General features: G+C 35.8%; 1 protein-coding gene across 1 annotated transcript in view; it reads left to right on the forward strand.

The window, feature by feature from the left end:
- The window catches only part of TAFA2 (TAFA chemokine like family member 2), a 530331-nt gene extending 515591 nt beyond the window's left edge, over positions 1 to 14740 (forward strand). The window contains exon 5 of the mRNA XM_070454681.1: positions 12606 to 14740. Coding sequence (XP_070310782.1) covers positions 12606 to 12617 — 12 coding nt within the window. The 3' untranslated portion in view covers positions 12618 to 14740. The remainder of the gene's footprint in view (positions 1 to 12605) is intronic.
- Positions 14741 to 15850: the final 1110 nt, after the last annotated feature.

The raw sequence follows: 15850 nt of genomic DNA on the forward strand, positions 1-15850 counted from the left end.
CTGGTTGTGTCTATCATTTGTCTGGCTCTCTGGATTGTCAGTTTCACAGGAGCAGTGGTTCGTTGTTTTTTTTTTTGTTGTTGTTTGTTTCCCATACATAGGACAGTGCCTGCCACTTATTATGTGCTCAGTAACTATTAGTCAAATAAATGGATGGAAGAACCAGGTATGCAGGACCAGTTTCACTAGTTTTAAAGCCCCCCAAATAGGGATCACAGCCCCCAGAGTATCACTTACACTTATATGCTTCTTTGAGAAGTTTCACTTTGAAGTTATCTGAGCTTCAGTTGCTTCAACTGTAAACTGGGGATAATAGTAATTAGTAACAAAGACTAACAATAAATTGTAAAAGTTGAAAAATCTCACATAATCATCATGAGGATTGCAAAAGAAAATGGATGTGCCCTCAGCTGTCTACTGATGCCCGCAATTATGACCTGAGGAATGAATGCAAAGGAAGGGTGATTCCAGGCTTCCCTGAGGAGCAGAAGGATTCACTGTCTTTGGCATTAGAGTGTAGACCAGAAAATGCAGTCAGCTGCATTTTGCTAAGCAAAAATTAACTTGTTTGCCTTTAAAAGTACTAGTCTCTTTATTTGAAAAAATAAAGTGGTGGTTGGAAGGGTCAGCCATCTTAAATATAGAAGCTATAAATTAAATTAGTATGTCTATAGCACATATGGTAGAGAGAGATAGAGATTGCATGTACAGTATTATTTTGGGAGGGAAGCACTCATCATGGTATCTGTTTACTTTGTTACATCATAGGAAATTTGATACTTCGTTTGGACCATACCTGATGCAAGTGAACAAGTAATACCTAGGTGTAGGGTAATTGTCACCACATAGTATTTCATGAGAAAATATCCTGACAGTGTTAAGCAGAAGTATGCAAATTACTCAAGAGAGTTATTTTTTTTAATTAGGATAATTTTTAACTGAAATATTAACTGTAATGAATATGCCAGAATGAACCTTGATGTATCTATTTGGACATTTCCCACATCCCAAGTGGTTAGTCTAAAACCAATTAAAGCACCACAGATTGCTATTATCTTCTTGCATTATTATTTTCCTGAATTAATTTCATTTTAAAAATCAGACCTTCTCCAAATGAGAATAAATTTAAATATCCGAGGTACAAATGTGAAACTGATGTCAAGACCCATGCATATCTATAACTTCAAGTTCTGAAACCACAACGTCATGGGAATAATCCTAAATTTTTTTTTTTAATGGAGGTACTGACCTTTTGGGTCACTTAATCACTCCGCTTACTGTTCCCAGAGAATCCAAATAGTACCTCCAGTTTCCCTTCTGAAATTACTTATCACTTTTCCCTTATATTTATACATTAATTTTTTCATTTATCCATCCACCCACCCACTCATCATTTCATCCTTTCATTTAATAAGTATTAGGCATCATTTATGTACCTGGCATGAATACTGCTTAGCACTTAGGAAGCAAAGTGTATGCTAATATTTTTTCAGTACATCATAGTTAAGTGAGAGAAACAAACAGGTTAATAAAGAATCATAATGTAATAAGATATGTCTTATAATAGAAGTATAGAAGAAGTGTTGACTGGATGAATCACAAAGGCTTATGAATTATGAAGTGGTAACATTTGTTCTGAGGTTTGAAAGGAAAATATTTTAGGCAAAAGTAAAATGTATCCGAAGATAAGGAGATATAGGAGTGGGCATATCAAGTCCTAGGAGGATTAAATCATTAGGTGTGACTGGGGTTGGGTCTGTGCCTCTCTGAAGAGAGTGAGGAGAGGGGAGAAGAAGCTGGGTGGGTTGAGGTCTTATCATAAAGGACTGTCTGTGTTACCAGCAAGAATTTAGGTTTCCTTCTATGATAGGACATTTTTATAGCTTTTCTTTTCTGGATCATGACAGCAAACAGGAAGAGAAGCTCCAAGGCACAAGACCACTCAGGGAGACAAATTAGGAGGTTATTCCAACCCCACAAACCAGAACAAAGGCTTCGATTAAGATAGTAACAATGAGACGGAGTGGGGAACTGATCAAAAAGATGACTAGGGTCTAGAGACTAATTAGATATAAACATCTGGAGAAAATGCTATCATTGTTAAAAATATTCAATGGGGAGAAATGAAAGAACATTCCTATACGGCTTTCTATGTTTTTGAATAATGTGAAGAAAATGGAGACCTGGAAATATGAATTAGTGTATTTCTCATCTGTCCCTTGCGTTTTCTGAAAAATATGCAGCTCCTTTAGATTTTCTCCAGCTTCACCCTTTGCCTTCAGTCACATGTGACCATGGCAAGTCATGACATTGAGTCACTACATAGCTGCATTGGCCGTGATATATCTGGATAAAGTCAAGTAAATGTTACTAGAACCCAAAATTCCGTTCTTCCTCAGACAATCATTTTTATCTCACATATTCTGGTTAGGTAGAGAAAGGCCAAGGTGATAATGATGGGAAAGAGGGATCTGTTCTTACTGCACAAAGACTCAGGGATCTGTTCTTGTTACACAAAGACCCAAGGTTTTTTTATTTTCCAAAATTAGAAAATATCTTTCTATATTATGACATGATTAATCTTCTTTCTGCTATTAATTTTAACTATCCAGAACTCTCACTTTATGTAGGAAATGTTTTACTTTACTTTTGACTCATTTTTACCAAAGCTGTCTGTTATCTGATCCTGATTACTAGCCATTCCTTCAGCTGATTTATTATTATTCATGTTATACTGTCAAATATTTAAATATTTGAAAATTAAGTAGTACATGTTTTATATTTTGGGGGTACTTTGGGAAAGAGAGATTATAAAGAAAACTTTTGAAAGTCTGTCTACAAAATGTCATAAATTGCAACTGAAAAATGTCATGAATCCCATTCAGACTGTTAGTGAGGGTTACACAGTTGATAGAGAACAAAGCTGCCTTGAGAATTAAATGCCCATGGATGGCCAGACCCACTGGGTAAATGACATGGCCCCATTTATCAGTATCAAAGTAGGTATGGTTCAGGTTCATGCTTCAGCACATTACAAATTACTATAGACATGGATGTTCAGGCAACCTATGAATGGTTGTGATTGCAAATATTAAGTCTGCAAATTCTAATTGAATATTGTTACATAATGTTTCTACAATTCTCTTATCCTCTTATGTTAAAATGGTTGCCTATTGATTTTTATATACTTTCTTCCTTGATTGTAAATGAACTCCTTTCTTACATTTGTGCAGAATGCTTCCCAAAATAGTCACGAGAAATGCTTACTATCCTTTTATCAGTTTCTCATAAGAGCTGTTTATTTTAGGTCCTATTTATGGGTATGTGTTTCTCTGAAATAAAAAGAATGTTCTAAGAGTTTATAATCCTCTAGGAAAGATGCGACACTGTCCCCACGGTGGGTTTTTATGGAGGTAAAGGAAGCTATTGTCTTGCTGACTCCTTTGCCCAGGTCTGCTACCTGTAATGATGTTTTGAACAGCGGAGTACCTGACATGTGTTTGCTCCCTAGGCAAATGTGTAAAACTCTTCAAGTTTGAATGGAGAAGTAGAAAGAGAAGGTTTCTGCTGTGTTTGATGATGGTTTTTTTATTTTTCCACATCCAAAAATGTTCTGGCTCCATGTTGGAGCATTCGTGTGGCAAATCCTAGCATTGGTGACATTCTAAGGAAGGGACAGACATTTCATTAAGGAGTGAAGATTCAAAATGACTCCAGAACTGCCTCAGTGGTCAGTAAAGAAGGCTCTGACTTATTCTTCACAGAAAGGGAAGAAGGGGAGGCATCATTTTGTTAATAGGAGGTCCTCAAACTGGCCACAAATAGCCAATGTCATTGTTGGTCAACCGAATGTTCTCACCTACAAAGACCCTGTAGCTAATACATTGTTCTCTCAAGAACAGAATCAAAACCCCGAGTGTGTGAGTGGCCCTCTGTCAGTGTTCAACCTGCCCATTAGTCTGTAAATTAGCATGAAAAGCACGGAACCATCAAATTTTTACCTAATCTCCATAAGCCAAATGAAGATCGTGTTCTTACCTAATGATTCATTCTTTGTATGTTTAAATTGCCCCTTAATTGAATAAGCTATGTCATACCAGCATCTAGGTAATTAGAACTGGTTAGATTTAAGGATTCATATTTTAATCAACTTTGGGAATTTGAGACTACTGGATTATGACTATTTTTAAAAAAGTGAGAAATGTATCTGGGAAATAGAAAAAAAGCGGAAACCTCTGACATATTAAAACATCACTGCCTATGCTGCCCTGACCTTCAGAGAATGAATTCTAGCTTTTTTAACTTAGAGAATGATTTTTTCCCAAAGATATACCACATATGGAGTGGTCATCTCCAAACTTAATTTTATGGCAGAATATAGGGATGAAAAAGAGCATATGCTGCTTCAGGCATGGTACTAAGCCTCATGCTTCCACAAATTTCACCAAGTTCTTTTCAAAATGACAGAGGCATACTCTTTATGCAGACAAGTATCTCAAAGAAAAGTTGTTACCAAGAGCCACTTGTATTTATAACTCAACCAACCAGAAGCTAAGAGAAAATGTTGCTCCTAGTAATTCCTACACTACTAACTCAGATTTCTTCAAAGTTTCAATCCTTTTCCAGAAGTCCACTTATCTTAAAATCACCTTTTAAGCATAGTTTTTTAGTGCTTACTTCTGTTAGCCCTCATATGCTGTGAGGCTGAAATTCTTGACTGTGATGCTTGAGCAGATATAAACTTTTAAAGTAAGTCTTTATGACAGAAATTGGATAAAAACTATCAATTCAAATTACTCCTTTATAAATGAGAGGTGAGTCTAAAAAAATAAACCAATCAAACTTAGTAGGTAAAGTGCCTTTCCAATTGCATTCAGAGTCTCAACTGTCTCTGAAAATGGGTAAACTTTGCTATTAATAATATATAGAAAAATATTATTAAAAATCTATCAGCTTTCCTCAAAGCATTCAATTAACTGTGTTCCCATTTTAAGGACTTATGATGTTTCCTTAAAGTTTGAACAGTGTAATCCCATTATACTGTTGTCTTTCAAAAGTATCTATTTTTTGTCATTTTCCACCAGGAGTAAATGGAAGAATGTGTATGGTGGAGGACCTGGAGAAAATTTAAAAATTTTCTTAATGTCCCAGAGGAATTTATTAACTACCCAAGGAGAAGCCAGGGAATGTTTTGTTTGGTTAACAGTTCATGTTAGCTGATCTGCCTCTGAGTGGATGAATGTGCATAAACGGCAATGCAGACAGTCATCTGCTTTCCTGATTCACATAGAAGAAAGAGTTCATGGCAGGCAGACTGCACAGCTTTCAAACTTCCAAGAAATGGTGCAAGTCCATCTGTTCCCAAAGATTCACTTCTAGTAGAGATCTTCCTTGGCACAGCACGGGAAGCTGAAAGCCACTGACAGATGTTGTATTTGTGGTAAAAAAGCTCACTAGTTCTGCATTCTAATATAGGCTTTTCAGAAAAATGAAGTCTACATGGTGGCTATCCACCCATGAATTTAAGTAATCAGGATAAAGTTTTATCCTCTTTTGAATTAGTCCTTAAGAAAAGTCATGAGTTTGGGGACAGAAGGGAATCAGAAACTCACTTGAGTCCAGCCAACTTGTTTGGCATATGTGAATGAACCCTGGAGATTCAGAGATTTTTTTAAGTGACTTGTTCAGAGTTCTAAAAACCAGACGGTAGTATCACTGTTATAAACTCTTATCAGTACAAGGCCACCTCTTCTCAATCAATCTGGGGCTCTGTTCTCTTTTTTTTCCAGAAGTCTAGGAAGACTATGCCATTTTCTGCTTCCATACTGGGACCCACCCTGTGGTACACCTACATAGAATCAATTAACTATAGCTCTGGTGCTTGAAATGACTGTATTTCTAATCACCCAAGGCTGTTACATTTTTTGAGAATTCCTAGAACAGATAACAAGGTCCTTTCACAGTAAGGTTGACCCTAGCTGAAGTGCTAAGCAGATTGGCTTTTGTGCTCCAAACATGGAGGCCAGTCAACAGCACCAGCCATTCTTGGGAAGGAAAATTAAACTAGGATCTGAAAATGCAGTGGGTTTCAGGGCTTATCGGAATCACCTCCAACACGATGAAAGCAAAATAGAGGCTTACTTTTTTATACAGGTGTGCATGTTTATGATAGTAATTCATGTAAGCCATTGCCTCATACTTCATCATCTATACTTAAAAGCTGTCTGGTCAGCTTGCTCTTAAATGATTACTTCAGACCAATAGTCTTTTCATTTCATAATACCTCATTGCAGAAGATGCTTTAAGAAAGCACAAGTGCCTTCATGTACAGTTACAACCAACTGAATGGCAGCTTTTCTCCTGCCTGCTACTGCAGAGTAATGATGTTTTAATTGCACATTTAGTACACAAAGAGTGAAGCAAGAATTTAATTCATGTACTTGTAAGAGCTACATTAAAAAAATACATTTGCAGTGAAGCGGCAATTATATTCCAAGCAAGAAAAGTTCATTCAAATCAGCATTTAGTGGTTTAAAAAAATGGGATTGCTTTAAGAATCCAGTTACTGATTCAGAAAGATTTTAAATGGTAGATTACCTTATGTTATACACATGAAACTAATATAATGTATGTCAATTATACTTCAATAAAGAAATTAATTTAAAAAGTCAGCATTTACGATTATGAGGGTATTCTAGTCTTCCTTTTCACCTATATCGAGTAAGTTAAATTTATTTATTAAAACATTCATTTGAAATGGTGCCTATCTGTGATGCTATTAAGCAGTTGTATTGTAAAAATTGGACTTGCACTGTGTTTCAACCTACTGCCTCCCTTCAGAAATATAGCGACATAATCCTTGCCTTCCATTTGTTTAAAGAATACCCATCTGTCTAAAGATAAGTGTTTCTCTTATAAATCAGGTATTCTAGCAAAAATTCAACTTTAAAAAAAATGAAAATGACTTGTAATATTCATAATGCATTGTCCTTAATATTTTGTATATGTGACTTATTTTACATTCAAAGGAATATAGTTCCTCATAATAAGATTTTTGTGACCACCCAGGAAAAAATAAGAATATTTTGTAAATTAAGCTAATATGATAAGATTCACATATATATTGTGGAGTTTTGGCATTGATTTCACAAACTTAGGCAGATGGGCAAAGTGAATATCTAAAATTAAAAAAAAATATCTGAGATGTGGTATAGAATTCAAATACATCAAAAGAACCATAATGAATAAGGAAATTTACAAATCTGCATTTTGTTTGGCATAATTATACCACATTTATTTTTAAGCCTAAATGGTTAAAGTACAGTGCTAATTTCCTAAATATTTTTCCTGCATTCAGAGTCTGATGGCAGCTGATTCATCAGAAGGACCAATAATGGAATTGCCTATAAAGACTAGTAACGTACGCACAGAAATAATTGAGAGCAAAACTAAGAATTCAGTGCATTCAGCTGCCTAGTATTGTATCCATATCTGAATAATAACAGTTACCACTTACATAATGCTCATCATGTACCTTGGAATATAATTCTCTGTGTTAGTCGCTCAGTCATGTCTGACTCTTTGTGACCCCGTAGACTGTAGCCTGCCAGGCTCCTCCGTCCATGGGATTTCCCAGGCAGGAATACTGGAGTGGGTAGCCATTTCCTTCTCCAGGGGATCTTCCCAGCCCAGGGATTGAACCTGGGTCTCCTGCATTGTAGGCACACTCTTTACTGTCTGAGCCGCCAGGGAAGTCTTGGAATATAAGCACTTGACTGATTAGCTTATTTTTCCTCAGCTCATACAACCCTATGATGTAGGTACTAATATTATAGCTATTTTATTCGAGGTCACATGCTGAGTTACCAACAGAATGAAACATTGAACCTACACAGCTTGGCTTGAGTATATTCTTTTTGACCATTAGATACCCTCTCACCTTGTCTGAAAAGACAGTCTCTCCCAAAGCCAGCCAAAACGATAGTGCTTTCTTCTTGATATATAACTACCATCATGTGACTTTGATTAACAGCATATGAAATAAATGATTGCAAATTCAGTTACTAGAAGACAGAAGATTAACTAATTAAATCATATTTGTAGAGAAACAAGATGTAATGTCCTCTGCTATAGATATCCTGTGTATCATCTTCTGAGTGTTATTCGGGAATTACTACTGTCACCACCTGTTAATATTTAAAAAGCATTTGCCTGGACTGACGCTTTGCTGGGATTATCTGATTTAATTACAATAGCAAACTTATGAGGGCTGATAATACCATTTTTGTATTTCACGTGGGGAGACTATGGCTCAGGGGTTTAAATAATTTATTTCAACCTCACAGTGTGAGAAAGTAAGGCAGCGATCTGGACTCAGGCAGGCAGTCTGCAGAGCTCACACTGCTCATCACTATGTCTCTCCCCATAGTGTACTGTCTCCCACTGGTAACCTAGTCAGCGTGACTTAAACAGGGTAAAAAGAACTGTAGACTCCATACATATAACGATTTTAGGAACTGTATAGAAGCATCAGAGCATCTCTTACATTTGGGGACAGAATAGATTCTTGAATATTTTTCACTTTTAGCCTTTTAAATTTATTTTACCTTGAAGATAGGCAGAGGATCTAACCCAATGCTCAAAATACAAAATGAATACAGTATGGAGTAGGAAATGACAACCCACTCCCATACCGTTGCCTGGGAAAATCTGTGGATAGAGGACCCTGACAGGCTATAGGTGAGGAGTCAGACATGACTGAGCAACTGAGCTTACACAGGTGTAAAATAGTTGACTTCATTTTAATCTCAAATATGCCATTTACCTGGTTTTGGTTTCTCAATTTAAATTGGTGAGCAGACTTAAAAGACATGATTTTAGCATGAATTATTGAGAAACCTGAGAGCCCTATAGTAGATTTGTTCTACTGGAAGAAATTAATGGATGCTCTCATCTAAAAAAAATAAATCAGTGCTTTTTATTGGATGTTACCAGATTAGCGTCTTCATCCTGGTGGCTCATTACCAAGGTAGCTTTGTGCTTGTAACTAGAAATAATAATACTAATGATTATTATTATTGCATATGTTCAGCAGCCCAGCAGTTTCACTTACCAAATTGGCTGGTGTGCAGCACACACAAATAAAAGTTGCATGAAAAAGAACAGCTGTGTAGAATACTGTCTTTGGAAAGGCAGATTTACTGAGACAGTGATTATAGTGTATGAAGCTCAAGGCATATCCGTGATGATCGTAGGACCATTTCTCTCATGCAGTATTTTATATCTATTGCCCTCAGAATGAGAAGACAGTGAATTCATGATAGTAAATGCTATTCCCTATCCTGTAAAAGTGGTTTTTTTTGCAACCTCCTGCTTTTAGTCACTGAAAACTTGCTGAAAAGCTTCCTTAGAAAGTACAACTTTTACTAGTTGGCCTCTTCCAAAAGATAGGGCTTGAGTGAACAGAGAATAATATTTAAGTTCTAAAAAAAAAATGGCAGTGTTTCATTTGGTGTCCTGAAAATTTACTTTTAAGTGAAAGAGAATTTTTTAAAATGTTGGATTGTATAAGTATTGCCTGAGATCTTTCATATCAAGAAATTTCAGTTTAAAAAAAATGAAGTTTCAGTTTATCATCTATAAAGGGTAAAACGGAAATCGTTTCTCCCCCATTAGCATATCAGAATTTAACTATGAGTCACTTGGACTTAATGAGCATAAAAACCATAAATTTTTTGTATTAAATTTTAGACAATTATTTTAAAATGTTATTTGAATCTTGTGTATTAGATGATGAAAGTTGGTGCTAATGTACCTGTATTCAGAATCATCTGACTGTTTTAAAATCTTTGGCTTTGCCATTTTGTTTGGTGCAAATCTGGAGGTTGTCAGGGAGGGTGATGATATATGTTCATATTTATATTTCATTGAAAAGGGCAAATTATGACACCCTTTGTATGAATTGCTAAAATGCAGTCCTCTAGCTTGTCTGTTAGTAGGACCCTCCCATTCTGCTTTTAGTGGTTCTCTTGTTAAAGATTTATGTATTGAAAGAAAAAAAAAAAAACTGATCCCAACTCTAAAACTTTTCTTTTTATGGAACTTCATAGTTGAGATAGCTAGGTTTTCATAAATACACTTGATCCTCACAGGAACACTCTGAGGCTAACAAGATTATTCCCGTTCTACACACGGGAAACTGTGGGGCCCAGATGTTGCATGACACAGCCAGTGACATTATCGCCACCCTGACCTAAATCCAGCAACCATATGCCCAACCACAGTGGCCCTCTGATCAAAATCACATCATTTACAAGCATCATACCTAAAATAAATTGCCAGTTTCTCTTCATCTCATAAAATGTGGGGTTTTTTAGGATTAATACACTAGGAAGCATTGTGCAAAATTAGAGAAAAGGAAAAGCTTTCATTGTTTCAATCCATGCTTATTTAGACAATTACTCCTTTGAGTCAAGCTTAGTTTTCTAGCAATTATTTTAGCTGATAGAAATGTCAATGTACATATATATAATTCACAGCATAATATAAATGTATATTTATGAGGATCTGGATTGTACAGTTGTGTTTGTATATACTTATGTTTCTTCTACTGAGATGGAAGAAAATTATATTTCAGATATATAAGTCCTTGGCTTTATACTGTCAATTTGATGGCTGCTTTTTAAATTATTTGAAATTAAAATTATGTGAAAATAAAGCTTTAAATACATAAATAGTTGAGAGAATCACTCCTCAGCTTTATATAAACCAGCAGAACAAAATGCTTACCTTGGAATGAAGATGTAAGAATGTATCCGCCATACCCATCAATAGATTACTTAGAATTTGGGCTTGTAGTGGTTCAAGAGGATGTATTATTCACTTTCCTGGAGTTGTTGCAACGTATCTCTCGAGTGGCCAGTGCTAAATCTCTCCGGAGGCTAAATCATTTGTTCTCTTCATTATTCCTGTCATTTCAAACACTGGTGCCCATATTACATTTCACAGTGATTTCTTCCTGCAACGAAGAGGAGAATTTTCAGAAAAGGCAGGTAAATTTTCTCAGCCACTGGAAATCAAAGACTGTGTTAAATCAATGTTTGTCAAGAATGTGTATAATAAAAATAAAATTTCTGTATTTTTCACAATGATGAGCTATCTTCATTAGCAATCTATGACACCTAATGGCCATAGAAATATATGCTCCCCCCCGCCCCCCCGCCATATTCTTCTTACACTGACTCCCAGACTGGGAGCCCTTCCCAGAACTTGTGTAAAATAACCACTGAGTGGCAGACAGATTGATAATAAAATCTCTGCCCTGTCTAAGACACCCCTGCTCCCAGAGTCTCTAGAGGCCAGCAGGCCCATTATGTTTGTATCCCCCCATCATCATTTCAGTCCTTCTCTGTGCATGGGAGTAAGAAGCTACAGATTTGCAGGCAGAAGCTCCTTCTTTGTGAATGAAACAGACGGAAGAGACGCAAACATGGCTGCTGCCTCCATGCAGAATTATGTATGTTTGAATTTTACACCTTTCTTTTGTGCTATAATTTGAAACCAGCCATGGCAGGGCAACAGCTTGCTACTTTATGTTTCTAGTTTTCATAGTTGATCAAACTACAAACAAAACAACAACCTGTCTTTTGGCAAATGTTTCCTGAAAAGATAAGTAACTATGTTACTTAATGAAATAAAAATAAAATATCCACAATAATTTTTAGAAATTCACTTTTTGTTGTAAGCATCACTGGAAAAGAACTGTTAGGCAATCCTAAGTACCATGGTATTCAGAGCATAACTAGAAATTCATTGACACAGCAGAAATCTTTGTCTCTTTGTATCATACTTCTTCTGCATGCATATAATGATGTCTATGTACATATCAGGTATTCTGGCTATTATTCTTTTCTATCCTGTAAATAAACATTCTTTTGACTTGAGTACCTGTGAAAATCCACATGATTCTGCCTCGATAGCATGTACAATAGCATGATAATACTGCTCTAATCAATCTCATGAGAAATTTTGGGGACCATTAAAATTTGGTAAAGGATTATACTATAATTGTTTTTCTCCCCAATTTTTTTTGAATTATGAATAGTTGATTTTCTGAAATGCAATTGAGTCAAGTAAGCATTCAACTTTTCAGCTATTTCAAGAATGGGTTTTATGGAACGAAATCCCAAGGGCTTTCTTGAAGATGTGGTCTGATAGGATTCCTAAGAGCAAGTCTTTCCTTCACTGACTCCTGGAATGAAGTGTATGATCTCTGGGTTATGTTCACCAAGTCTATGCAAAGAACAGGGATTCCAGAATCATCCTTTGGGTCCAAAAGGGGTAACTTCTCCAGTTGAGATCTTTCTGGTCGCTGCTGGAGTCACTTGGATAACTGCAAATGGCTCTCAAAAATATTATGAAATGATAGAGAAAATAATTTTAATAAGCTATAAATACCTAACTATAGTAGTCCTTTAAAAGTCAGTAATTTATTTAATATAGCAAATACCAGCACTTTTGAGTTTTTACTATTCATTTCTAATAATTGTGTAGAGTTTTAAGATGATAGCTGTTATGAAATGATTCTACTTTCTTTTTCTTTGTAGGTAACCCATTAACCAAGGTGAAATCAAGTGATCCTCAAGGCTGATTACATTGAACATATGCTTATAAACATAATTCACGAGGTGATCTTGAAGGAAAAATTTTATACAGCTCCGAAGTGGCACTCTGGAGTCTATTACATCTGGGGGATTTCATGGCTCATAATCAGCTTCTTGGAATCAAGACTTTTTAGAAGTCCTACATGAACTTCAGTATCATGAAGATTTCATCAGATTTGAACTGTGTTCAACTTGTATAATTGTACTTAAAAAAAGAACTTGAAGTTGCTATCTGAAGAGTTGGCATTTCTGGATGGTATCAGAGACACCTACCCTTTGGGCTCTTGGCCCCAAATGTGACTGCCTTTCTTGTTTCTGAAAGTCTCTCAAGTGCCCTGGCCTTCTGTCATGTGACCTGTTCCTCGGTCCTGTGTTCGCTGGCTAGGATTGTACATGGCTTCAGTGACGTCTCCTTTGCAAACTTCTCCTCTGGCATGGTGTAGACTGAGACAATTTAATTTGTATCCTAACCTTGGAGCTCTGAAAGCCTACATGTTTTAACACCTTAAAGTTGCTTTTGTTAAAGGAATGGAAATATATATCCATTGATAATAATTATTGTTGGCAAGTTATAGTTATCTGAATACATCAATCATATAAGAATGTATAGACAAGCTGACATGCTTCCCCAAGGCTAACACACTCCTGCAGCTCCCTGTCCGTTAAATAGGTAGTAGTTAGAACTGAATTACCATTTTCATTATATGCTCCTATTTGGTACCTCTAGAGTACATTCCCTTTCAGAGACTTTTTTTCTTTTTAAGTGAACTTTTTCTTTTATTTCTATCTTTACTTTTTCCCTTCACAGAAATCAGCAGTGAGCAGTCAAGTATTTAGGTAACCTTCAGTTTCAAAAAACTGCCAGGGATGCATGTGGGTTTTGATTTCTTAGCTTGAAAGTTATTCGCTTAGATTTCTTCTAATATTTTTTTAAACTGTCCTTTCTATCTCATTTTTAAAAGACTGTTTCTTGCTCGATCCCAAGGACTGTTTGAATGCCTATTTGTTTATTCAGTCTGTTGGTAGAATAAATTGTTCATTTCCTTGGCCTCAAATTTATAAATATTTGTTTATAGTTTTCCCATTCGAACAATTTCTTAGGTCAGTTTTTGTCCACGTTTTTGTAATCCTTTAACATCAGTGGTTTCAGTTCTAAAGGAAAATCTTACAAATATTTCAAGGCCTTAAACACGTATGAACTTTTTTTTTCTAAGTTATTCACAGAATGTATAATTTTATACTACTTCATTTTGCTTCATTTGTGATGTGGAGGGAAAGAAGAATGAAAATTGCATAGCCATTCTGTAATAATATTGTGTAAATGTACAGTTTGAAGGATCGTAAAGGGAGAGATTTCTGTGTTTTACTCATCTTAGATTAATAGGAAGATACTTCAGAAATTGTCCTATTAGACATTCTATTATGTGAGAGAGTGTGGGTATCTTCTGTGATTTTGAAACTCACTCACATGGCCAATTATGTATATGTTGATTTCCATGATGGAGGCTGACATACAGACCAAAGCTCTCCAGGGTAAATTGGTAACAATCTTCCAAGACCAATATATTACCCAGAATCTTTTCTCAGCAGAATGACTAACACTGTAAAATTTGTTAAACATGAAATTTGTCAAGTATACTTTTGATATTGAACTAAAGTATACCGGCCCATAAATCCGTGGAATGACTTTCTTCTTCCATCTTCATTATGCATACAGTTAGATGGTTCTGAGTGAATTTTGCAGTGGTTCAAGACTGTCTGAACTTGTAAAGAAAGGAGTAATAGTTGTGCTGGAGTTTCTGCATCAGTGATAATATTAATTTCTTTGGAACAAAGTGGAAAATTATATTATTTTGGAAATTATGAATTTGTCCTAGGTTTGGAATTATAGATCATGCCTCTCTTTTTAAAACTATGTCCTTTAAAATAACACTGGAAATTCTGTATTATATTCAAGTGTAATACATGCATATCAATAGAAAAAAAATAAATGGAATTTCAAATATACTGACTAGATTATCCCCAGTAATGTTGTGACTCTTCAGAAAAGGTGAATAAAATTGGAATATAAAAATGGACTCTCTTTCCTGAGTTATTTTCAGAGAATCTGTTTTTCAGTGTTTTATTTTAAAAGCACTTCAGTTACTACCCAGGAAAACCTCTGATTTTATGGGAAGGCTGACATATATTCTTTAATTGTTTTATAAAAACCCATGGCAAATCCTGCCATTTACACAAGGTTCCAATATTTGGGTTGCTTCTTTGCTAAGAAACAATTGAAGTAGATGTATTTATACTTGTGCCACTTGCTCACATTGTGACTATGAGCACAACTGGAAAATTTTTGCCAGCCATATACAAAACTCATTCTATTAAAAAATTGTCTAAAAAAATATATTGTTTATCCTTTGAAATTCATTATATAGTTGAGCCCTGAAAACACAGGTCTTAACTGCCTCGGTCCACCTACACATGGTTTGTTTCCAACAGTAAATACTTCGGCACTACACCATCTGAGGTTAATTCCAGGGAGGTGGAATCATGGATATGGAGGAACCACAAACAGGGAGGATGGATTCTAAGTTATACGTAGATTTTCAATTGCAAGGAGGGTTAGCTCCCCTGACCCTAGCATTGTTCAAAGGTCAACCATATATGGGAGTGTTAATTAAAACAAATATGGCTATGATTTAGCCTTTTAAATTACTTTAAATAGCTTTGCTTTTGAATTTAGATTTTTTTATAAAAAGTTATGAAAACAGTTCAGAAGCCTTCTGTGTACCCTTTCCCCACCATTCCCTAGTGATAACATCTTACACAACCAAGAAATTGACATTGGTACAATACTATCCTCTCAAATACAGAACTTTTCAGACTTCACTTGTTCCACATACACTTTGAGTATGTTTATTTTTGTGCCTGGGGTTTCCCTGGTAGTTCAGTGTTAAAGAACCCACCTGCCAATGCAGGAGGTGTGAGTTCGATCCCTGGGTTGGGCAGATCCCCTGGGGAAGGAAATGGCAACCCACTCCAGAATTGCCTGGGAAATCCCAGGGACAGAGGTACCTGGAGGGCTACAGCCTATGGGGTCACAAAAGTGTAAGGCATGATTTAGAGCCTAAACAACAATAATATGTGATGTATGATCCTATTCGTTTTAATTAATTTGGTAAATGTCTACTCCAGTA

This window comes from Odocoileus virginianus, chromosome 24, assembly GCF_023699985.2.
Source record: "Odocoileus virginianus isolate 20LAN1187 ecotype Illinois chromosome 24, Ovbor_1.2, whole genome shotgun sequence".
NCBI classification, from domain to species: domain Eukaryota; kingdom Metazoa; phylum Chordata; class Mammalia; order Artiodactyla; family Cervidae; genus Odocoileus; species Odocoileus virginianus.